Genomic DNA, 25,434 nt, shown 5'->3' on the forward strand with positions numbered 1-25,434 from the left:
CCCTCTCTTCTGTCTGGTGTACTTTGATAAACCAGGCCTTTCTTCTTTTTGATAAGCAGGGTGCTTTTCTCTTTCTCAGCTCTGGTGTCATCTGAGTTCAGTGTTCAAGGCTTTTAAGACCTCCCTTCCACTTCCACAAGGCCTCAGATGGCTCCTGGGGAAGAGGGTCTGGTTTTGCCTGTGACTCTGGATGAAGCAGACTCCGTGCTGGGTGGAGTCTTGCTTTCTTTGATTGTGGTGTGTCTGTAAAGTTCTGGAACCTACAGGTGTTGTCTGATGACCCCATATGTGTGGGTAGGCGTGTGTCCTCCCCACAGCCCCATAGCGTGTGGGTGGGTGGGTGTCCTCCCCACAGCCCCATAGCGTGTGGGTGGGTGGGTGTCCTCCCCACAGCCCCATAGCGTGTGGGTGGGTGGGTGTCCTCCCCACAGCCCCGTAGTGTGTGGGTAGGCGTGTGTCCTCTCCACAGCCCATAGCGTGTGGGTGTGTGTGTGTCCTCCCCACAGCCCCATAGCGTGTGGGTGGGTGTGTGTCCTCCCCACAGCCCCATAGCGTGTGGGTGGGTGTCCTCCCCACAGCCCCGTAGTGTGTGGGTGGGGTGTGTCCTTCAGAGTTTTCCACTGCACCCAGGACACCAGCAGAGAAAACACACACACACACACACACACACACACACACACCCAGAATCACCTTTTCCCACTTCCTGGTGGAGACTTGGAAGTGCAGGCCTAGGTTGGTTTTGCTCTCCCAAGGGTTCTGAGTGCATCCAGGGTCTTCTGAAACCTGAGTACCACCTTTATCAAGTCTTCAGTAGTTAACACCCTGGAACTTTTAAAAATTGCCTTTCAGTCTTTCCACAGTTAGTCCTGCCCACACCCACCAAGCCTTTGGCTTTTTGTAGTAAGATTCCTTTCCACTGGGTAGAAACTTTTCCATGACAGAAACATTAAAAAAAAAAAACAAAAAACAAAAACCCTGGTACATACAAGTGGCGTCACCTTGTTTTCAAGTTTTAACAACATTTACATCTTATTTTTTCATTTTTCAACAATCAGGCTTTTGTTTTCTGTTCTTAGAAGTTTTTCTTTCTTCTTCCTTCTTCCCTCTTCCCTCCCTCCTCCCTCCTTCCTCCATTAAATAGCAGACTCCCTAAAACAGGTGGGTTTGACACTGATAGATCCTCAAATAGCATTCAGTCAGGAGACAGGAGAGTGCTGCTTTTGGCAGCTTTCTTATGGCTGGGTGGGCGTTCGTGGGTGGGAAACTGTGTGCTGTATCCCTTGACAAGAAAGGGGACCCTCCTTTTCCTTCCTTCCTTCCTTTCTTTCTTTCTTTCTTTCTTTCTTTCTTTCTTTCTTTCTTTCTTTCTTTCTTTCTTCTAATTTAGGAACCATTGAAGTGAGGTTCCAGGTAGGGGCAGATAAAAAGTTTTTTTTTTTTTCCCTGGCAGCTCTGGGAATTGAACCTAGGGCCTCACACACACTAGGTGTACTCTGTACCACTGGGCTATCCCCCCCCGCCCCCACCAGGTTTGAGCTATCGTGGTTCTCAGGCACACTGCTCTGGTTTGGGATTAAGTACCTCATTGTTTAGGATCTGCAGACAGTCTGCTGACTCTGTAGGCCTGGTTGCTTCAATCTATTCTTCTCAAGTAAGGTCTCTTGAGTCACCTCTTGCCTCCCACCTTGGCTGATTCTGCACCTGGGACCAGGGATGAGGGATCCCAGCCAGCACAGCCTGTTTGCAGCGTGGCTCCCAGTGAGCATCCTGAGGGGTGGGGGATCTCTCAGAACCTGCAAATGCCAAGATCCACCGCCTCAAACATGGCCTTTCTGCCAGTCACCACTTTGATCCCCTTGAGGCTTGGCCTGATTTATTAATTTGTACAGATTTTTCTGAGATATCATGCATGTATCATACAATGTGCTCGTTTATAGTATGTTCTGAGTCACACAACCTTACCGTGATATTTTTGAGGGCTTTCTTTACCCACGAGAGAAACTTGCTGTTAGCTGCCATTCCCAGTTTCTCCCCCAGTGCATCCACTCCCCGCACCTCCAGCAATCCCTGAACTGCCTTTTAGCTCTTTTCCCTCCATTTAATTATAATTAAATGTCCTTGACCAACCCCACCCGCACCCTCGTTCCTCCCACCGCTGGATCAGGTGTTCTAGGTTCCCTAGTGGTAAGAGCAAGTGGGGTTTGTCTTTCTATGTCAGCTGTTTTGTTTAGTATTACACTCTTAGCTTCATCCTGGTTACTGCAGTGCCAGGATGAGCCATATTCCAAGGTGCAGATAGACGTGGTCCGTAGCCCACTGTCAGCCAATGGACACATGGGTTGATGCTTTGGGTTAGCCGTTGTGTGTAGTGCTGCAGGAAACCCATGAGTGTGGGTGTGTCCTTGTCTCATCTATTCCCCAAACCAACCCTGTGAGTTAGTTAATGGTGTCTCCATGCAGAGGTCCTGTGACTGACTGATGTCACCAGCAAATGGGAGAACTAGTCAGCTCAACATAGGCGGTTCCCAGGTTTCTCTTCCCTATTCTTCTCCTGTAGTCTTTCAGTGTTAATGGGTGGTGCTGCTCCTAAGGGCGGGGGAATTGTCCTATTCCTGATCTTAGCCAAAAGGCAGTGATGTGACTGAATTGTTTTAATTATTGTCATTATAGGGAAATGGGCCCTAAAGGGTCCAGCAATTTCCCCTAGTAAATTGTGGGCCTGGCCAGGCCTGGCTGCACAGGGAGCTTAGGTGATTAGCCTCTGGCTAACCCAGCGTGTAGTCACTTAGTTGGCTTTAGATTTTTTTCTTTTTCTTTTTCTTTTCTTTGTAGATAGCATTCATGGTGACCTCGGAGTCACAGTGTGACTGAAGTTGGCTTTAAATTCCCAGTACTCCTTGACTGTTTTCCAAGTGCTGGGGTTATAGGCATAAAACCGCACCTGATTCAACATGATAAATCTTTGGTGGAGAAGGGCTGTTTTCACATTGTGTTCCATTTTGTAGATGACAGAGGCACCTCCAGCTAGAAGCAGGCTGGTACTTTTCTAAATGTCTGGACAGGTCTCTAGAGGCCAGCCAGAGGGCTCTGAGTTACCCTGGACTCATTAGTTTCTGAAAAGAGTAATTTCTATATAGATTTGATAGAGACATAGTGAACAAAGAGGAGTCAAAATAGATCTTTGTAGTGTCTCGATGGGATCGCAGTGCTGGTCTGAGTACCCTCAAGGTAGATTGGTCTTGGTCAGTCTCCCTTCCTTCTCTCCCTCCCACCCTTCCTCTCTCCTTCTCTCTCCTTTCTTCCCTCTCTTGCTGGCTTCCTGGCTGCCGTGTGTGAGTGCGTGTACGTGTGTGTTTGTGTGTGTGTGCGTATAGGTGGGCCAGAGGACATCCTTAGGCAGCCGGTCTCAACTTTCCTGAGGCTATGCTCCCTCAGTTTGTGGTGACCCCCCAAAACCCTAAACTTATTTTGTTGCTACTTCATAGCTGCAGTTTTGCTACTGTTACGAATAGTAATGCAAGCATCTGATTTGCAACCCCTAGGAAAGGGTTGTTCCACCCCAAAGGGATGGAAACCCACAGGTTGAGAACTGTCCTAAGTTACCATCCTCGGGAATGCTTTCTGCCTTGTTGGAGACCAGGTGTCTCATTGGCTGGGCACTCACCCATTAGGTCAGACTGGCTGGCCAACAAGCCCTGGGGCCAGCCTGTTTCTGCCTCTTCAGTGCTGGTATTCCAAGCATACGCCACTGTACCCTGAATTTTTATGTGAGTTCCGGGACCTAGCTCAGGCCCTCATGTTTGTTTGCTGTCTTTCCAGTCCCCTTGGCCCTTATTTTTTTTTATTTTCCTCACATCATTTTTTATAGTGCAGGCTAGCCTTGAACTTGGTAAGTAACCAAACCAGGGCTGGCCTTTAACTCCCAAGTGCTAGGATTATAAATGCACACCAGCATGACAAGCTCACTTGTTAATATTTCAGTTCTGCTGGGTTGAAGACATCCCCAGGATAAGGACCTTGTGTCCAGAACCTGTCTAGACTTTGGTTGGCCCGACTCAAATGTAGCCGCCGAAGGGCCTCTACCAAGAGCCTTGGTGCAGCTTAGGGTCCATGTGAGCAAATGGCTGTGATGAGACCAAGCAGGACCCAGATGTACCGTTGCAGGGCAGCTGGGGGTGAGCTGGCAGCATATGCAAAACAGACTGCAGGACTTGGCCTGGTAGGAAATTCACGGTGTAATTGTTGCCAGAACCTCTAATTTGGTCTTAAATTTTTTTTAATGTAATGACTTTATTGTTTTCATTAAAATGATACATGACCCTTATAAAAACAAAACAAAACAGCGTGCCTGGAGGAGAGTACAAAGAAGAAAGCAATGTATTGGTCCAAATCTTAGCTCTCAGAAGTAGCCCATTTTAATCATAAGACAGCTTCCATGTAACCCGTGTGCACATTTTCAGATAGAATTGATGGCTAGAGGAATATATAAAAGGGTAATTTTTTAGCAAAGTGTTAACTCTCATGCATATAGGTTTCAAAATGAAACATTTTCTTTTCACATATTGGAAGGAAGTGACTGAAGAAGTAACTCGAGCAACCGGCTGGACTTCTTTCTGATAGCTCTTGACCAGAAGAAAGGGTTTCCAGGTGTTTCTTAACAACACTGTTCTAAGCCAGGCAATGGTGGCACACCTTTAATCCCAGCACTTGGGAGGCAGAGGCAGGCAGATCTCTGTGAGTTCAAAGCCAGCCTGATCTACAAGAGTGAGTTGCAGGACAGTTAGAGCTATTACACAGAGAAACCCTGTCTCATAAATAAATAAATAATAAAAATGAATAAAAAATTAATCTTAGTTATTCCTTTCTCCTCTTAGCAGCAGAACCAAGAGGTGGCATAATAGTATTTTTACCTTGTCAAGATGGCCAACATTTGTATTCTGTTCTGTGCCTGTGACCCTGGGTGAATGATTCTGTGATATGCAGTACACCCACCCATGGTTCTTCCTTTACTGGGTTTAATTGGGGCAAAGGCAAATCACCCTCTTGGTGGACGGCTGCTTCATCTCGATATATATATGTCCTGTGTATGGGAGGGGAGGTGGCAGGCTGCACTCCTGTTTGTCCTGGCCGCAACTGCACCTGCTCATTTGCCTTTGTGTCTCAGTCCTGTCCTCAGGAGCGGAAGACCTCCCGTGCTGACTTCCGGACAAGGCGGGGATGTGCTGAGGGGTCCCTTAGAGAAGTGGGATTGGACTTCAGAGCTCAATAAAGAGGAAAGATGATTAGTGTTGATTCTAAGGGCCGTGTGAACATGAAGGACAGACGGCTTGCCCTAGGTAGCCCAGGAACGGGAGGAGTCCTCTGCTGGCTGAGGTTCGCCGGGGAGCCACCTGTTGCCATAGTGTACATAGATGTTGGAGTTCAATATCAGCTATATTTAGGTTATTTTCCAGCCTTGGGAGTCTGATAGGCTGATACTACTTCCCGATAGCCACCTGTCCTAGGGAGGGGTTTCAGTCACCCAGCTCCCTGCTCCTGGGACAAAGGTGAGAATAGACAGAGCCATGTTGCATGCGTAGGTGACCCAGGAGAGAGCCTTGAATGTTCTGTATTTTTAGAATTTCGACCTACCATGTACATGTATTGACTCCAAGGTGTAGGCGTCAGAGTCAGCGAACCTGGTTCCTGTTGGTGTCTGTGGTCATTTACAAGATTTTCGGGATAGGGTACGTCTGAAACGGCTCCTGAGCCATGGCCTGTGTGTGTCGCGTGTATTCTTCAAAGGAGGGTCACATCTGCAGATTGTTCCTTGCGTGGTTGGAAATGCTTGTTTGGATCCTCACACTGTGACTGATTGCTGGCTTTGTTCTGTCGTAGGGGAGCTATCCAGTTTGGGAAGATTTCATAAACAAAGCCGGAAAGCTGCAGTCCCAGCTGCGGTAAGTAGACACGTGTATTATACAGGAAAAGGTGACATCCTTAAGACAGGGGAAGGTGGGTCAGCACATGTCTGGTTAAATTGAGAAGTGTCACAGGCAGAGAGGCATGGAACGGGCTCTGCTCAGAACAGTATCAGTTGGTATTACCCTCCGCCCCACCCCCTGCAGCCCCGTGTATGAAATGGGACTCATTTCTGCTCTGCCTCCTGCCACAGGAATTTTCAGAGTTGATTACATGGGGTAATAGTGGATACTCTTTATGTGGCGCCCACTGTGTGCCAAGCATATGCGACTTTGTCAAAAGTCTCAACCCCACAAGGCTAGGTACAGCTCTCAGCCGAGTTTGACGGGTGAAGTCAAGGCACAGGTAAGTGTTCATAGAGATGCCACCAGTAAGTGACAGAATGGAGAGTTACACACGAGCTGTCCGCCTCCAGAGTCCAAGTACTTTCTCGTCCACCTGTATTTTCCTTCCAGAGGCAGAGTTTAAGTCTCAGTGTTGACTGGTACTCAGTCCGGTCACGTGATATTATCTAGGACAGGCCATCTATAGAGATTAGCCTTAGCAGTGGTCGGCTGGGCTAGGGTTTTCAGAGGAGACCAGCTACAGATGGGTGAGAAGGGATCCTTACGAGCTGCGGGGATGTTTTGAAGTTGGAGTGTGGCTCGCTGCAGAGTTCTACATTTTTACTAAAGGCCAGGAAGAGCAGCCCTTAGACCTTGAGAAGAAGACATTTACGGCGTGAAAGTTGTGCTTTGCTGGGCAGGAGCAGCGCATGCCTTTTGATCCCAGCACTTGGGAAGCAGAGGCGGGAGGATCTCTTTGAGTTTGAGGCTAGCCTGGGCTACAGAGTGGGTTCCAGGGCAGCCGGGGCTACACAGAGAAACCCGGTCTTGAAAAAACAAAGCCTCAAAAAGCATCTTGAACACTATCAGCTGCTGAGTCTCACCTAGAGCCCACATTTCCTAGTGTGCCTGTTTGTTTTCATTTACTGTGATAGATAAAGCACCCACCTGTTGCAGCTCCGCCCTTCGAAGTCAGTGAGGGAAGAGGTGCAGCAGTACTGGGGTACTCCAAGGAGCATGGGATGCTTGAAACCGACTGGGTAATCCTCACTTGTGAAGTTCGGGGATTGACTGGTTTGGTCTGAGATGGATGAGGATGGAAGAGAGGGTAGAGCAATAGATAGGGGTGTTCTAGGAAAAAGAGCCACAGGGGTGATAGGCAGATGAAGGACATTTCTGAGTCTCTGCCAGTGCATACCAGAGGCTACTGCTCAGAGCTGCTGCCATGGGACTAAGAGGCATATGACTCCCCTCTGGCTAGAACTGGGCAGGAGTGCATGGGCTTCCTCCAGCTTCAGTTGTGGTGATCTTTGCTGCCTTGTGTGTGACCCCCAAGTGAACACTGAACTCTTAAGTGTGTGCCTTCTTTGGATGTCTGGCCCTTGACTGTCTCCCTGCTTTCTGGCTTGCTGGGTCATGTCTGGGTCTTCATCTGAGGTCCTCACCAGCCTGTTCTCATGGAGCTACCCTGGCCTCCTGGCCCTATCCCATCCACCGCTTTATTTATTTCCCACAGGTTAGTCTCCCTCTTTGGGGGAGGGGTCTCTTCCTGAACCACAGAATTTAAATTTCCCCTTCGTTTTTCTTGTCCACCCTCTGCCAGTCAGATGGGCTTTGGTGGTGGACCTTGAAGTATGAGCTCGCTGCCTGTCTTGATCACAGAAAGTAAAGCTCAGTGAAGACTTCTCTCCACTTGCCCTCCGCACCCTCTCTTTAGGTCTTCTGAGGTCAGGGACATTTTTTTTTATCAGCTTATCAAACAGCTAGCACCTTCATGAGAGTAAATTTTGTGTCTCGGAGAAAGGCTGCAGTTACCGCTGCAGGAGCTGCGCTTCTGTCCTGGGGTGTGTAAGCTCAATCTCTCCTTTAGCTTTGCTGGTTTCGTATTTGCTCTGTGCACACAGACAGGGCCGGAATGTCCTGCGATGATGTCAGGAAGCACGGTGTGACTGTCATTAGAAAGCTCTTAATTCCTCAATATTGACCGGCATCCTGATTTGCAGCGGACTCCAGTGACTATAATGGACAAGGCTTGTCTGCAGCCGGCTCATAAGATGTGGGTGACTGGCATTGAGTTGAAGGAGAATAAATCAGGCTGGCTTGTCAGATAGTAATTGTAAGTCAGAATGAGCTATTTATAAGTCTCAGAATGTTTGATCAAGATAACTTTTTCAGTATTTGCATTTGGTGTCAACACTTTAAAAATATGCTTTGGAGTGTGTGTGCACGTGTTTGTATGTGTGCGGGTGTAGTATGTGTGTATTGTGTGTGGAGGATGGCTATTTTTAGAATTGAGCAGATACAGTCCTTTTTTGGTTTTTCGAGACAGGGTTTCTCTGTGTATCCCTGGTTGTCCTGTAATTCACTGTAGACCAGGCTTGCCTTGAACTCAGAAGTCTGCCGGCCTCTGCCTCCCATCTGGCTTGAGCAGATAGATTCTTGATCTACTAGGCCTCCCCATTTTGAAATCTGGTCTTAGGGACCGTATCCAGAACCTTTCAGAAACTGTTGCTACATTTAAGAGAGACAATTTCTTTTCTGCACTCTGAACTCATTTTCTAGTCCTTATTCTTTTTTTAGCGACTTTGCCTTCTTAGGAAGGCTCAGTGGAGACGAAGAGTCATGTAACAAACACAAACTGAAAAGACTCCATCAGTCTTTGAGTTAGTTTTAAGTCCTTGCATGATGAGGGTGGGGCTTGTTGTTTGTCACAGAGCATTCTGGGATACTGGTCATTCCTCAGTTCACGATGTTGTAGGTCAGAGTGCTAGGAACCAGCAGGCTGCCCAGTGCAGCCATCTGGTAGCGCTTAAGGGAATGGGTAAGCATTCAGAAATTCTTAGGACATGAAAGAGTCTTAATTCTTCCCATGGTTGTTTTTGAGGACTTCAGAAAGATGTAGTTGAGAGAGCATCCTGAGGCTGAACAAAACCAAAATGAATGGAACCAGAGAGCAGTATCCGAGTCTCCTGATAGTTGGGATTTAGGGAGAAAAGCTGTACCCTGTTAGCAGCCTGTGCTGCAGTGGTCGAGTCAGTGCTGGGCGTCAGGCTCTCGGCTGTGAACTGGTCATCTCTAAAATGTCCTGACTTGTGTTCTCAGTTTCCCTTTTTCGGCAGTGAGTTGTTGAACTTTTCTGCTCTTCAAGATTTGGTTCCCTGCCAGTGTGTGTGTGCATACATTACTTTCCTGTGCCAAAGCTGATGTCACCTGTGCAGTCTACACTCTGAAGGATACTTTCTTCTTCTCTGGAGTAGAAACACCTCCCTTTTATTTCTTTGCAAAAATGTTCTTGGTAGTTTACACAGCAAGGCCATTACTAGGGTTGAGGGCTAGGGGGGAAAAAACAACACAACACCATCTACTGCTGGATTGTTTTCTCTGGAAGGTTCTGTTCACTCTGTAGCAGAGGTTTGAGCCCAAGAGCTGTGATGAGTTTGCCAGTGTGAGACATTCCTCATGCCTTTGTTATCTGTTTGCATTTTAGGACAACAGTAGTAGCAGCAGCTGCCTTCTTGGACGCCTTTCAGAAAGTGGCTGACATGGCCACCAACACACGTGGTGAGCAGATGGAAGGCCGCCTTCCAGCACTAACTGAACCCAGCACGTGGGCTCTCCCTCTGGGTGGCTTCTCCAGAAGATACGGCTTCAGTTATCAGAGCTTGGCTGGCTCGCAGTTTTCGTCTATTTTTAACGCTGTGGGGTTGCACGCAGGAGAAGTTGTAACTGGTTCCCCAGATAGTGCAGCACAGTAAAGACTAGATGAGAAAGGAAAGGAGCCACTGTTCCCTCGGGAGGTGGCCTGCTGTGGGCGTGGTTGCTCGAGTGAGGTCACCCTTGGTCGTGTCCTCTCCAGCACAGGTTACCCTGCGATCCTTCTCGTTCCCTTGTGGAATGAGAAGTCCTGGAGATGACTGCATGACTACTGTCTTGGGTTCTCAACGAATAAGGACTCCTTTTCTAATAGGCACAGCATCCCCTATGCTGTATCCATCTCTCTGTCTCTAGTTTAGGCTGCAGACCCCATGAATGAGAGACTGACACAGTCCTAATGGCATCTCACGAGACAGTGTCCAGAGCCTAGCTGATATTTAAAATACATTTATGAAAGTAGTGATTAAATGATTGAAAGGTGACATCTTTTGAAAAGATTGAATGGTTGCAGAGAATACCAGCGATATTCATAACATGCGAGAGGCACCAGGAGGAAGGGGATACTCTTAGGCCTCCCTTTGTGCAAGGGCCTCCCCTCCATTCCCTTGCAGTCACTCTCTTCTGCCTCTTCCTTGCCTGGCGGTTCTGGGCTCCCTCGTTGCGTGCATAGCTATGCACCTGCTTGCTCATTGTCATTGTGACATCGGGAACCTTGGGTGTTGAGGGCATTGCTGGGGGAGGGGGGAATTGTTCCCAGTACCCCCAGTGGTCCACAGCCATTGACCATAGGCATTTAATTAAATAATAGAATGAAACTGCAGACCCTTTTATTGCAGGACTATCAGGAGACTACACGGATCAATATGTTCCCCCTTGTCCCTAACGAGCACACAGTTTGAGTAGGGAGACAGATGTGTGAATAAAGACGCCAGTGCGGAAATGTGTGGATAATATGTGTGGTACAGTAATAGCTGAAGCACAGAGTGTCAGGGGAGTATAGGAAAGTGAGCAATTAACCCAGCTTGGGGAATCAGGGACATCTTCCCAGGGGAGGTATTGTTTTCCTCCTTTCTGAGATGCCAACAATATTGTAAAAAAAAAAGTTCCCACAGAGCAGTGACATCAGCATCTGGTTTGTCTGTGTGGTGAGGGATTTTAACCTGAATGATTTTAAATCCCTTTAAAATTATGACCTAACTTACATCTACCTCTTGTAGAAACTTGGGAATCTTGGGAATCTGCTACTCTAAAGAACTTAACGTGCAAACCAGTGTCTGGCACTGTAAAACGTGACTATTCCTCTCAGGTGTTTTCCTTCTCATCTCAGCCGTGTCTGGAATTGTCAGTCTTTGGGGTACTTCAGACGTACATTATTTTGGTTATGCGCTATGGGATGTGTGCAGGTCAGAAGACAGCTGGCAGGAGTTGGTTCTCTGTTTCTAGCATGTGGTTTCAGGGCTCCAGTCTTGGCAGCAAGCGTTGTTACCCCCTGAGCCCTCTTTTTTTTTTTTTTTTTTTTAAGACATGGTCTTAGGTAGCCAAGGTTATGTAGCTGAGGATAACCTTGAACTCCTCCTGCTTCTACCTCCCAAGTGCTGGGCTTACTGGTGCGAGCCATCATGCCCAGCATGGGAGTGTATTTCTGAGGCTCTAGGATTCAGAGGATGTTTTTGGATGTTACTGTTAAATTTCTGGATGGATCATAAAGGGGCAGCTGGAGAAGTGACCCCAATTGTCTGTGATTTCCTGCAGTAAGAACTTGAGTTTTTGAAGAGACTGCTCCCAGGGTGCTTTCTGGTAGGAAATTGGAGGGCCTGGGAAGTCTCATGCTTCTAGAGGAGGGAAAATAACCAGCAATTGTTTGTTAGAAAAAACACAGGAAGAAGCTCTTTGTAGAGCCGGGCTTTGGGGGCCGTTCCTGTGGCTGCAGACCTGTTTGTCACAGTGAACAGACCCCTGTGTGACATATCTTTGCCGTTTGGTTTCAGGCCATTTTGGCAGCAGGTTTGTGTAGAGTCCAAATGCACGGGTGCTTTCTTTCATTGGATGTGGATACCCGTGTCCTTAAAGAATTTATGGCTGACAGTTGTTTCCATGGTGATGAAAAGAGTAACTTGGAAGTTTTTCTCTAATGTCAGCAAATTAATTTTTAGTCATAAAAAGGAAAAGTTATAGAACATGCTCTTTATTCCCCCCCAAAAAAAGTCTAAAAACCAAATTTAGCCTTTCCCTTCGTAGAGATTAGATTTAGTCTCCTTTATAAACATTTTTGTCACCGCCCTCTCTGGGGAGAAGGAAAACTAGCTGCAGATTGGTATGTAGTTCTGATGGCTGCTCCCAGGCAGCGTTGATCCCATATTTTTGCTTAGACTATAGTCCGTTGTCTTTCCTTGCCAGCACCTGTAGATCCGCCATGCTCTTCCTGTTAGACAAATGGAATTCCAGTTCCAGGATAGAGCGAGGATCTAATTATTATTCTGTTGATGGGATGTATCACGCCCAGGTATTTGCCATGTTACGCTGTGCTGCAGTTAATGCTTGTACGTCTATGAATGTCCTATGATTGTTTGTGTGTAGTGTATGTGTTTATGTACGTGTATGTATGTGGAAGCCAGAGGTTGGTGCTGGGAATCTTCCTCCGTCACTCTCTATCTTGTTTTTGTGTGTGCATAGGATGCATGTACATATTCATGTATGTTGGTGTACCCGTGGGTGTACAGGCACGCCGTGGTCAGAGGCTGATGCAGGGTGTCTTCCTCCACCCCTCTCTACCTTGTGGTTCAAGGATCTCTCACTGAATCTGGATCTCATCATTTCAGCCCAGCGTTTTGGCCCGTGGCTTTAGGGAGCTGCCTGTCTCTACATGTGCTCCAGCTCTGGGGTTCCAGATGCCCACCGCAGCACTCAGTTTTTATGTGGTGGCTGGAGATCCAAACTCAGGCTGCTCTCTACACACTGGGTCCTCTCTCCAGCGGAGTGGTCTATTCTTAGGGGTATCTGCATCACCAAGGGAGGGATGACCCTGTAGAAGATTGTTTACACGTGGGGTGGTTCGGTGCTGTTTACTCTGGAAAGAGTCTCCTCCTTTGTCTTTTGCTTAGAAACCTTAAAGGTAGTACTTTAACATCTCTCTAGTTAGTAAAAGAGAACTATTACTGCTCCCCTCCCTTCCTGTTTCCCTTTCTGTCCACCCTTCCTCTCTCCTTCTCCGCCCCTCCTCTTCTCTCCTCCTCTACCCTCTTCTCTTCCTTCCCCCTCCTTATGCCTTCCCCTTGTCCCCTCTTTTCCTCTTTTTTAGCTTTTTGTGGCACAGAGTCTGTTCCGTCTACCGCCACCATGCTAGGCAGGTGCATATCAGAGCGTCTCGTTCCTGTGTAACTGTCACTTAGTGCCCTCAGCCCATCTTCCTTCCTTGCTACCTTCCCCAGCCTCTGGTAACCACCACATTATGTTCAGTTTCTCCAAGATCAACTTTTTAGATTCCACAGGAGTAAGATCATAGGCTACTTCTGCTCCTACTGATTTCACTCACTTAGTGATTTCCAGTTCCATTCCTATTGTGGTCAGAACCAGAGCTTCCTCTTTCACAGTCGCTAGGGGTTCCACTGATTATCGTTACTGTATTTCCTTTAGTCTTCTGTTGGTGGTCTCCATTCCTCGGCTGTGGAGAACAGTCCTGCTGTAAACAGAGCTGCGGGTGTGTTTCCTTGTGCCATTTCCTTGAAATGTCACTCAGAAGCTGCCTCGCTGGATCATATGCTAGCTCTATTTTTAATTTTTGGGGAACCTCTAAGGTCCTGCAAGAGACTGTACTAATTTATGTTTCTACAACACTGTACAGGGAGGGGTTTCCTTTCCCCACATCTCTGTCAGCACTTGTCCTTCCTTCCTTTCTTTCCTTTTTGTTTTTTGAGACAAGGTTTCTCCTCGTAACCCTGATTGTTCTGGAGTTCTTGCAGTCCAGGCTGTCCTCAAACTCAGAGATCCTCCTGCCTCTGCCTCCTGAGAGTGGGGACCAAAGGGGGTGCACCACCACTGCCTGTCCTTCCCTTTGTCTCTTCAGTAGTGGGCGTTCCATTGAGCTGAGCCACGCCGTCTTCTTGAGCTTTGCTTTTCCAGGCAGTGTCCCTGCTCTTCTCACACACCTGTGGCCATTTCCAGCCTGTCCTTGGCGTTCACCATGGGAGCACATTTCTGTTGGGCCAGTGTCCAAAATTTCATGATAATTTTAACTAGGCTTCTCTTGTTGTGTTACTTCACGAAGGAAACAGCTTGGAAAGATTTGTCATTTTCACAAAATCTTTGGCCAGAGTTATTAAGAAAATTGATTTAGAACAAAAACTAGTTACTTTAAGAATAAATCAACCTATTTGTAGTACATTTATTTTTTTAAAGAATATTGGATCAGAGCTATTTTGATCTTATCTTTCTAAATAAAATCATATAACCTGACTATTTTCCTGTCTATGCTGATTAATAATGAAATGATAATAGAATTTTGAGTTTCTTAGTACAAGGCAGAAGTCTGTATGTTTAGTTTATACTCTGGAATTAACATATGATGTGTGTTAAATATGAAAACATATGCTCTCTGGATTTACTGGCCATAGAAAAATTAGTTTGTAGGCATTAACTATCCATACCACCTCAGAGTTTGTGGCTGCCCCTGGAGTTGAGAAGTCTTTGAGTCGAAGGGTCTGCATGTATCTGGGTCGGTTAGTTAAAAACTAAGAGATGAAAAGTAAAGGAAGTGAACACAGAGGCTTCTAGGCATGCTGCAGCAGAGGACAATATTGCTGGGGAGAGCATCTTTATCCCTGTAAGCTCACCTGACCCGGGGTCCTACTGTATGCAACCTCTCAGTCAGCACTGGCCCTTTGTGGCCCTGACAATGTTTGCCTAGGTCAGCAGGGCCTTTGGAGAGCACAGTGCTGTGTGACATTCAGCTTGGTGTGGTTTTGTTTGCCTCTGTAATTACATTTAAATCTTTGAAAACCCATCTTGGGGGATGTGCAAAGGTGATATACCAAGTCCATTAGAAGGAGTTTGAGGTTCACGAGAGGAAAAAGTGGGTTCCAGGTAGACAAGATCCTGTTTAAAAGTGAGCATGGCTTTAATATTGGGAATCATGATTTAATAGGTTTTGACTATGTCCCGTGGGCTGGAGCCTGTTGCGAGTGGTTTGCACACAGAGTTGGTCCCTCTGTTGATGTTGAGGATCCATTCTCAGACCCACTTTGGATACCTGGAGTATATGCTGTCTCACATACAGACGTACGTACATACATAAAAACATCCGTACAAAACTGTGACGGGGTTTACTGTGTAAATCAGACACAGTGAGATTATCATCAGAACAGTTACAACAATTCTCCAATAAAAACTATTTAAAACTTGGGAATTGTTTATTTCTAGAATTTTCTGTTTAATGTTTTTGGGCCATGGTAGACTGGTGAAGAGGCCCCATTTGTTCTCACAACACTCTGTGAGGCGGATTTCACAGGATGCAGGCAGACAGGGAGTGTGCGGACACTGGCACAGGTCATATGGCCAGTGAACTGGAGCACCTCCTGGAGCCTGGACCTGACCCAGTAAGTTAGGGTCCTTATGTAAGGACCTTCTGGCCTTAGTGGTTGCTTATATTTGGCCTTAAAGTGGCTTCATCCCAAAGGCATTTAAAACCCAATCCCTAAGAAAGCAAGTAGCACCCTGGTTGGGAGCTGGGATGTCTGGGTTGGATTTCCAACTGTTTTGTGTGACCCTAAGTTTTAATTTCCTCTCTGTAAAAGGAACTGGGGGGTGTGGCACCCCTAGATAAGACCAGTGGGCCTTCTTTCATTTTGAACACTGCATAAGTCTTGCTAAGTTGGTTAAATATGGATGAGGTTGGATGGTGTACATTTCCTTCTCTAATTTATCTTTGTAACTTCTGCTTTCACTCGGGAGAAAGGAATAAAGGAAGCAACATTAATAAGAAGAAAATGGAGGGCTAGGGCAAGAATAGAAGAGTGGGTGCCGGAGATGGGCCTTTGGGCTGTTTTGAGTTGTGGGAATCCTCTTGCAGTTGGTGTTGTGTGAGGGTTGGGTAGGCAAGGCTGGGACCAAGTGTGGAATTTCATGAGTGAGCCTGGACCACCAAGGCAGGCGAGGAAAATCTTTGTGTCTTAGGTTTGGTCGCGCAGGCTTGCTCCTCTCAGAAGCGTCCTGTGACTTTAGCACATGATGCGTATTTTAGGATGTTTTTTGTTAAATGCCACCCTCTGTACTTTACGGACTTGCGGATTTGCTTTGTCATCACTGAAGATGGGGCAGTCTTCAGGCGCAGTCTTCGGGACTATGGCAGGACAATCAGATGGGACTCTGGAATCTGCTACCCAGGAGACTTGGCTTCCTGGTAAAGTTCATTTATGCTCCCACGTGAGGCCTCTTACCATCTGCCCACAGCCCTCCCATGGCATCTCCACCCACAGAGAACAGCTCCCTTTCCCGAGACCATCACGGCCCTCGGTCCCTCTGCCTGGGCACTCCTCCAGGCTTCCTGGGCCTCTGTATGTGCTGAGGGGCTGCTAGTCTTCCACGAGTCATTCGAGTCCCACTGCCCACGAGTCCTTCATCTCTCAGACAGGAACAGTGAGGTCCTCAAGGGCACATGTTGCTGTTGGAGCCTGGCTGTCACCATTGTCCCCAGAGACTGTAAAAGCTGCAGCTTGAGACCCGTGTCCTGCTTTTGGGGGAACCCAGAGTCACAAATGATCACTTATGAGCTGCTGACATTGTCGGATAAATGAGTGACTGTACAGAGCAGCTTGCCCGCCCACGGGCAGCCCTCCTACCCACGGGCCTTGGTGGATCCTCGTGAGGAGGCTGGATCCTTCCGGGCACTGGAGCCTGCTGGGGTGGACATCTGGACGAAGTGCACTGGAGAGTTCAGAATTTGAATTTTAGTGACCCCTCTCGGAGGGTTCCAACATGTCTTCATATTTCACTGTAGCTGGATGTCCCCTGCCCCCATGAGGAGGTCCCGGTGCAGGGAAGATGGGCCACCTGCACTTGGCTGGCTGTGGGGAGGGAGGGAGTCCTCCCTTGCTTGGCAGATGGTGCCAGGAAATTTCCAAGCTCCAGCTAGGCTGCTCTTATTTGCCCCGGAGTTTTATTTTAACTAGACTGTTAGATTGAGATTTCAGTAGCCTTTAACTTGTGAATTGACGTGAATGTTCGACTCTAGAACCTTCTTTTATGTAATTAGGGCCGTATGACTGCTGCGTACAAAGCACTTTAACCTGAAACTGAAAAAAAAATTAATTAAAAAATAAAAAGGTCTTTTCTTGAAGGCCCAGAGCTGAATTACAAAACGAACAAACAAAATATTAACTTAAAGGAATGTGATTAGATTAAACACAAGAAGTTCAAAATGGCCTTCTGTTCACCTATGGCCAGTGTTGGGAGCTGGCCTTGTTCTTTTGGGACCACTTCTGTGACCTTAGTTATTTTCAGTTTTCCATGAGTATTTGAGGAACAGGTTCAATTGTAATTTCTCTTGAGGAGTCAAGCTTAGCAAGACAGCAGACTCGAGGTTGCCATGTTGATTTTCCTGATGGTCATATGTCATCCAGGGCTTAAGACACGGCATGAACATACAAGAGGGGACATTTAATGCGAAACACGTCTGAAACTGAGGAAGGACACCAGTTTGTTTCCCTTGCAGTCTTTAATGTGTCTGTTGTGGGCTCTGGACTCTGGTTTCTTAGAATGTGGGACATCACGGGCGTCTAGGGAATGATTGTTGATTTGCTGAAACATTTATGACATGATGCACTTCAGTTTGCTCACAGAGGGGCGGTCAGCTTGCTGCTGCAGTCTCTGATGAGAGGGAGGGGAGGGTGTGTGTGTCTGTGTCTGTGTGATATGTGTATATGTATGTGGGGTGTGTATATGTGTGGTGTATGCATGTGGTATGTGTGTATGTGGTGGTTTGTGGGTATATGTGTATATGTGGGGTGTGTGTGTGGTGTATGCATGTGGTATGTGTGGTGTATGCATGTGGCGGTGTGTGGGTATATGTATATATGTGGGGGGTGTGTATGCATGTGGTATGTGTGTATGTGGTGGTGTGTGGGTATATGTGTGTATGTGTGTATATGTGCTATGTGTATGTGGTGTGTGTGTAGGAACACTAGATTGAAGATGTTTTGGAAAACACCGTTGAGTATAGTTTTGCTATTTTAAAGTTGACCTCAATGTTACTTCACAGGAGTTATCCTCAGGAAGCATGCCTTGCTCTCCGGCACTTTTGCTTTGAAACGTTTCATTGCTGTATCGTATGTGGGTGTGAGGTAGAAGAACAAAGCTATAAAAAATAAGAATTTTCATGCAGTATGTAGTCAGAAAGGAAATGGGCTGGGCGAAGTCAAAACAGTTATTTTTCTCTTGTTCTCTTTGTTGTTTGACTTTGCTTTAAACTGCTGTGCCCTATGTTAGGACTTGGTTGATGGACCTATGTCACCGTAATAGCTGACATAGCTAGGCAGGATGATTTCTTTCGTGGTAGACATAGTCAGATGTGTATTAGTGTGTGTGTGTGAGTGAGACACACTGTTCAATATGGTATCACTGACTGCATGTAGTCAGCGTGTCTGAAGAACTAATTTGTTTGTTTTTTATCCCTTCCCCCCTTTGAGACAGGGTCTCACTCTGTAGCCTTGGCTGTCTTGGAACCCACTCTGTAGACCAGGCTGGCCTCAAACTCAGAGATCTGCCTACCTCTGGCTCCTGAGGATTTTTAATTCTGGCTGGGATTAAAACACTATGCCTGGTATTTGCTTTTGACTTTGAGATAGTTTCCTAATTCCCAATGGCTTTAACCTCATGATTTTCCTGCCCCAGTTTCCCCAGAGCTGGGATTAAAGGCCCGTATCACCATGTCTGGCTGAGTAATTGAAGTTGTAGCTTAAAAAATTTCAATGAAGGTGGGCAAGGGCACTAGCTACCAAGGCTGACGTTCTGAGTTCAGTTCCTCTAATTCATGGGGTGGAAGGAGAGAATGGATGATTTCAGGTTGTTCACTGAATTCCACAGTTGTGCCCACTGCCTGCACCCCCAATAAACAAATAAAAACAAATGTACAAAAATTTGGTGAACTTAGGAAGCCGTGTGAACTAATGCCGTGGAGGTTGTGACAGTTCAGCTGTGCCCACAGGAGAGGCCTGCCTGCTTTTCACAGTACCTGTCTGTGACACGAGCTGTCTAATAGATGCTGTTTTCATCAGGTTTGTTGGGAGTTTACTATTGCAGCCTGAGCTGTTGGAATGCTAAGGTCCGTTACAGTCTTTGTCTCTCAGGCAGTGGGTGAGTTAGTGCCTGATAGATTGGACAAGTGTGTGGGCAGTGGGGAGCTAGAGAGAGTAAACAGTGATTCCTAAAATGTACCCATCCTCTTTGTCTTTTTGTTTCTCTTTCTGTCTCTCTGGCTTTATGAGACAAGATCTTACTATGTAGTCTAACCCCAGCTAGCCAAGCCAGGAACTAACTATGGAGACCATGACTTTCCCGCCTCTGCTTCTTAAATGCTGGCATGCACCACCACTTCTTTTTAAAGTCTGTCCATTTTCTGTCCATTTGCATGTTTAAGGATATGGTTTTACTTTGTAAAAGGCCAAGCATCTCTGCTTTGTGAATGTGAAATCCAAAATGTTCTAAAATCTTTTTGAGCAAATATAATACAATGGTGGCAGATTCCACACTCAAAAACTGGTTTCATGTTCAAGGTTATTAAAAATGAGGTATACAGTTACCTTCAGACCACACACACACAGACCCACATGTATATGTACTTGGACCCATATGTGGGTGTGGTGTATGTGAAACAAAGGGATTTTGGGTTTAGACTTGGGGTCCCATTTCTAAGATACCTTGTTGGCGGAGGCTGCTCATTCCTTTCCTGGCCGCCTAGATCTGAATAGTAACACAGAAACTATATTAATTACAGCACTGTTTGGCTTGTTAGCTCAGGCTTCTTATTAACTAACTCTTACAACTTAAATTAGCCTATTTCTATTTTATATTTTACCATGAGGCTCTGGTTTACCGGTAAGGTTCTCTGGCTGGCTGCTCATGTCTTTCTCCTTCGGTGGTGTTTCTTTGACTCCACCTACTTTATATCTCTTCCAGCCTGGCTATATTCTGCCCTGCTATAGGCCGAAACAGCTTCTTTATTAACCAATGGTAATAAATATATTCATAGCGTCCAGAGGGGAATCCCACATCATTATCATTACCTTACTCTGTACATGCAGTTATTCTAAAAGCCTGGGGGAGAAATCCGCAACCCAAACACTTCTAGCCCCAAGTATTGCATTTAGTCATTGTAAACAGGGGGCAAGCATATGATGCTGACAAACACATACATATCTGTACAATTAAACCTTCATGAAAGGGCAGTGTTTAGGGAAAGATGTGTCCCAGTCTTCTTGCAGATGCCGTAAGGGAAGCAGGCTCAGCTTCCGAGCCAGGTCAGCTGTGATTTATCCCTTCTAGGTACATGAAGAGAGTATCCATGACCCTGAGGAGAACGTTTTCCGTGAGGTGTTTTATCTAGAGTGAGGAAGTTGGCAGTGTGCATCCATATTACTGAGCTCTGTAGAAATGCCCTGCAGCCTCCTTTGCATGGTAACTGGAGGAGAGGCAGGCACGCCTTCACGTCTATACACATCGGCCATTCACAACTACTGCTGAGTCACACGAACGTGAGTGACTTCAGCGTCGGGCCGTCCCAAACAAACAGCCCTTTGTCGGTTGGACTTTATAGCCATAATCCCTTTAATGTGATTTGTTGTTGCTTGCTAGATGGAAAAACCAAAGCTTTGATCTTGGACTTTAGAGTCTTGTCTAAGATGCCAAACCCAGATTGCTTCCGGGATGACCAGTTTTTATTCCCAGCCAGTCTTTCCTGTGGCAACAGCTTTGTTGAGGGCCGTGATGCTGTCACTACTTGGGAAAGAGTTACAGTGGCTTCATGAACACCTTCCTTACTTTATGTGTGTGCATCCAACACATATGTGTACTCATATGCACATATATTTATATGAGTCTCAATTTCATGTAAAGGGTAAGTAAAGAGTGTCTCTATTTAAAGGCTGTATAAAAATCTTGTACAAGTAGTAACTATTTATAGCAATAGCTAAAACCTATGGCCATTAATAAGTAAACACAGATTTAAGATAAACTTCCCAGCTCCTGAGTCTTTCCACCCAACTTTATAGCTGGTACTGCAGGAGTCTGCCATGGTACCAGGCTCAGTGTCATCCCTATGGGTGTGTTCTGTTTCATAGTCCATGGCTTTGGGGCTTCTCCATGATTCCATGATCTCTGGAGCCACTTTGATTCATGAGCACACTACACTGAGTCCTGCACATTTGACTTCAGACCCACAAGTTTTACAACGTGGCCTGTGACAGGAAAGCTGTCCTTTTTAGGGTCTGTGGAATCAGAGTTGGTGTTGAGTCTGGACAAAGGAGATGACATGTGAATTTTGTAATTCTTATAGATCACACTATGCACAAAGATTAGAGATATCAAAATTATGTATTAATGCTTCTTCTATAAACACACAGAATTTTAGTTTTTTGTCCAGCTGTTTGTGGTTGAGTTCGGAGGTGGCTGATTGTGTGTTTGAGTATTCAAATGCGTGTCTTCTAGAAAGCAGTGACTTCTGGCAGTCAGGTGCTCTCTCTCTCTCCCTCCCACCTGATCTTTTCCCTATACTAAACGGGTGGCTGAGCACAACACCTGGTCTTGTTCCACACGTGGCCTTTATTATTGATCCTTGGTTGGGAAGTCACAGTTGCCAGAGACACAGTGTTCAGCGTGGTGAACCGGTGTCTCTGCTTGGTTGGTGTTTGGCTCTGAGCTGCGTCTTCCTGAAGTAACGCTCGAGTGAGCAGTGGTTTGTTATACTGGAAGGAACTCACCTACAATCTTCCTCTCGGTCGACAGGATGGACGGCAGCCAAGTTTGTGTTCTGGTCCTGCCGAGGACAGCATCAGCACTAACGAGGATGAACATTTGACCTCAGTTTAGTGCTGTTTCCGACTTCATAGTGTTTATCCAGGTGACATCTGTTAGGGTGTGTGCTGTACTCTGACTTTGGTTGTTGTCGGGGTTGGTGAATTACGGGCGTTAGTCCCAGCTGTAGTAGGAGGGCGGAGGAAGGTCTGAACAGGGAAAGGATGTGTATCTTTCTGGGTGACTGATTCAGTCTGTGCAGTGTGGTTATCTCTGCTAGGCAGTTTACATAACAAAATAGTTAACTCAACTGGTGACCTCTTCCAGGTTGTGCGGCCCTGGCTGCCACCAGCTCGGTTCTCGACAACCCAGTTCACTAACTCGTTTGAACCTTTGTAGCCACTGTTGGTGAGACACTGGTTAACGCTCTTGGAGGAATGTGCTCGCTGTCAATCATACAGATGAGGCTAGGCATTTTCTTTGGGGCAGTTCTCTTGGGAAAAGTCATTTGTCAAAGAGGCGTGAGCTTGACTTGTCTACCCTGAGATAAGCCCTACTGTGTTTATTTCAGATAAATGTGACCTTGAAGAGAAATTACGTCACAGCCTTCACGGTGCACAGACACCCCTTCTTGCCCTACCCTCTAAGTTCCAGCCCAAAGAAATGTGTAGACATGAAAACCACTTATGATGTCATTTTTCACTTAATGCTTGCCTGTTCTTTCACTGTAGGAGAAGAGTGTTATTGGGAGCTAATTCATGAAATAGATAATGAATATTCAAAGCTCCTCTGACTAGGAACCTGAGTAAATTCTTCAGATGCGTATTGTGGAAATCTGATAACTTAAAATTTATTATTATTATTTTGTGTGTGTGTGGTATGGGGTAGGGAACATGCCACAATACACAAGTCGAGTTCAGTGGACAGTTTATGTTTCATTCATTGGTTTTCTCCTTAACACTGTATGGGTCCCAGGGAACAAGTGAAGGTGGTTAGGCTCGGCAAGAAGCTCCTTTACCCCCTGAGCCATCTCACCAGCCCACCATTTAAAAAAATATTTCTTAAAAAAGGTGTGTGCACCACATGCATGCCCAGTGCCTGTGGAGGGCAGAAGAGGGCCTTCCTTGGGTCCCCTGGAACAGGAGGTAGAATGGCTTGGGAGCCCCTGAGTGGGTGCTGGGAGTCAAACCAAGTCCTCTGCAAGAGCAACAAGTGGTTTTAAATGCTGAGACCTAGCTCCCAGCTCCCATGATTTTTAATTCAACTGAACCTAGGGCCTTAGAATACTCGTTTGTTGTTTAGTAGAAATTTGATTTTTTATTGTACTAAATTTTGGTAGCTTAAAATTTAGCTGTACAAGTTGCTTTTGTTTGCTTGTTTAAAGCCTGTCTCTTCCATTTTGAAGAAGGTACAGTGTTACTTGTGTGTGCGGGCACACACCTACACACACACACACACACACACACACACACACACACACCTGTCTTTCCTTGCTTTATTGCCTCTTCTCTTCCCTCTCTTCCTCTCTCCCTCCTGAGGTAGGGTCTTAGGTAGGTAGATTCCAGCCTGTTCTTAGTCTCTCCACACAGCCAAGGATGACCTTGAACGCCTAATCCTCCTTCTACCCTCTGTTGGGATTACAGATGTCTCACGCAAGCACTCTGCCAGCACAGCTACATCCCCATCCCTTCCTTCCAAACTCTCTACCTTGTGTAGTATCCAGTGCATGCTTTTATAGAGCAAACCTAGTCTTAGCAATGACATCACTTGCTCTGGGCTTCTTGTCACTGCTGGGCTCACTAAGTAGTTGTCTGGTTAGCCTGGTTGGGTTCAGGCGAGGGTGTACAAGGAGGAAGTGACAAGGCTGTGGCAGAGATCTGCCTTGTGTTTTCCACCGGCTGTCACTCAGGGCCTCCCCCATGTTGTTTATAGGGAATTCTTGGTCATCTGGGGTTGCAGAGCAGTTTTCTGTTTCCATTCTAATCTTTTTTTTTCTCTCCAGAAACTTTATTTTCTTGTAGCTTTTTTGGAGAGGGAAAGACTGTTTTTTGCTTATCTTTTTATTCGGTTATTATATTTGACATAAGCTTATTAACGGTGAGACTAGCTTGGCTTTTAAGTTTGCATTGTCTTAGTAGAATGAAGAGAGAGGGAGAGAGGGGGATATGGAGAGAGTCCTGAATGTTTACACTTACCCGAAACTCCTCATTCTAGTAAAAGACACAGTCCTAGAAATCTGCAGCATTTCCTGCTGTGAGTGTCAAAGCCTAGGGACCTAGGTTACCATGGAAACCACTATCCAGTTACTGGATGGTACTTCCCATTAGAGCTGCATTGGAGCACATTTCACAGTTCAGTACAATAGTGCTTCTTCCTCCCTTTTAAGCAAGGGAAGGGGGAAGGCGGAGGTTACAAAAAATATGGGGCAGCAGGTCGGGGGGGAAACAATCCAAACCCCCACCAATCTACTAAGGCTAGAAGAAACCCTTAACACACATCCTTGAAGTGGGGTGGGACAGTTCCCCAGAGGTACCTGATCTAGTACAAAGAATTGTGGAGGGGACTATAATGATCCCTTTTCCTGGACTGCTCTCTGACAGACAGGAGGACTGACACCCTGCATTGACCCGCTAATTCCAGCTAGTTCTGCCGCGCTCGCACTCGGTGCCAGTAGGGCTTGGTGACAGACAAAAGATGTGGCCAACCCAGGTTTCCTGCCCCCCACGCCCACCCCCAGCCGCTCAGAACCAGATCAAGAGCTCAGGCTGTTGTACCAGGATCTGAGTACCAGGGTCTCAGCCCTCCCTTGGTTTGTGATTTTGTCACGTGATTGCCATCTGTGCCGTGGAGAGGCCAATGCTAATTATGAGGACGCCGCTTCATTTGGATGGTATGATTTAAACTCAAGTGCAACATGCTGTCCTTGTGCTGGAACTGGAGGGAATGATGGGCTGTGTGAACACAACCTCTGACCTCCACTGGATCCAGATGTGTTTAGGGGAAGAGGGGCGTGTCTGCATGGACGATGACAGTGACCCCGAGTTCCGGGTACCTTTGCATGTCCTCCAGCTAATGACTGAAGAAGAGTGATGTTGCTTGTATCCTGGTTTAGATTGATGCCTGTTGCTCTGGTGTTTGTCTTTCCAGATGGGTTTTTATAAAGCTAAGCTGGGGAGTTGCCATCTTCTAGAAACAGGTGCCTGGACCCTGTGCCTGCCACAGGTGCTAAGAGTCCCGGTCCAGCCTTGGCTTTTAGTGTTTACCATGGGTCTTGAGCCTGAAAGTTTCTTAACCAGCTCAGGCAACAAGAGCCCCAGTTTGTAGATGGGGAAACTGGCTTGGTGGTGGCCAAAACAACATGGCCACATAGATGTGAAGTTGCACAGCTTGTAGTGTCTGGGTCTGTGGGCTGTCATGGCCCTGTGTTCTTTCCACCCGTGGGAGGAGTCAGACAGAACCACTTAAGTAGAGTTTAGATCGCGGCTTCTCGACTTCAGCACTGATGACTTCAGGGGAGATCACCCTGTACTTCACTGGATGTTCCACAGTGGCTCTAATTCTTCCTTCCTTCAGGCTGATAAATAAGAAAAGGTCTCTATCGGTGTCAAGTGTTTCTCGAGAGTAAAAACGCCCGTAATTGAAAACAAAAGCAAACCTTTTAAGGGTTGTTACTGGGCACTTGCAGGTAGGTTGGATCATAATGCTGGGCCTGTTTGGGGTTTTCTTCTTTACATTTTATTCATTTAATTTTTTTGAGGGGGAGATGGCACATTTG

At 46.5% G+C, this 25,434-nt stretch overlaps 1 protein-coding gene across 18 annotated transcripts in view; it reads left to right on the forward strand.

Moving 5' to 3' along the window:
* Nucleotides 1-25,434, forward strand: part of Mtss1 (MTSS I-BAR domain containing 1) — a 138,019-nt gene that overhangs the window by 18,095 nt on the left and 94,490 nt on the right. For all 18 annotated transcript variants that reach the window (XM_075960937.1, XM_075960943.1, XM_075960936.1 and 15 more), the window contains exons 2-3: nucleotides 5,878-5,939; nucleotides 9,493-9,566. In XM_075960937.1, the coding sequence (XP_075817052.1) occupies nucleotides 5,878-5,939; nucleotides 9,493-9,566 (136 nt within the window). The remainder of the gene's footprint in view (nucleotides 1-5,877; nucleotides 5,940-9,492; nucleotides 9,567-25,434) is intronic.

This window comes from Microtus pennsylvanicus, chromosome 2 (assembly GCF_037038515.1).
Source record: "Microtus pennsylvanicus isolate mMicPen1 chromosome 2, mMicPen1.hap1, whole genome shotgun sequence".
Lineage (NCBI taxonomy): Eukaryota > Metazoa > Chordata > Mammalia > Rodentia > Cricetidae > Microtus > Microtus pennsylvanicus.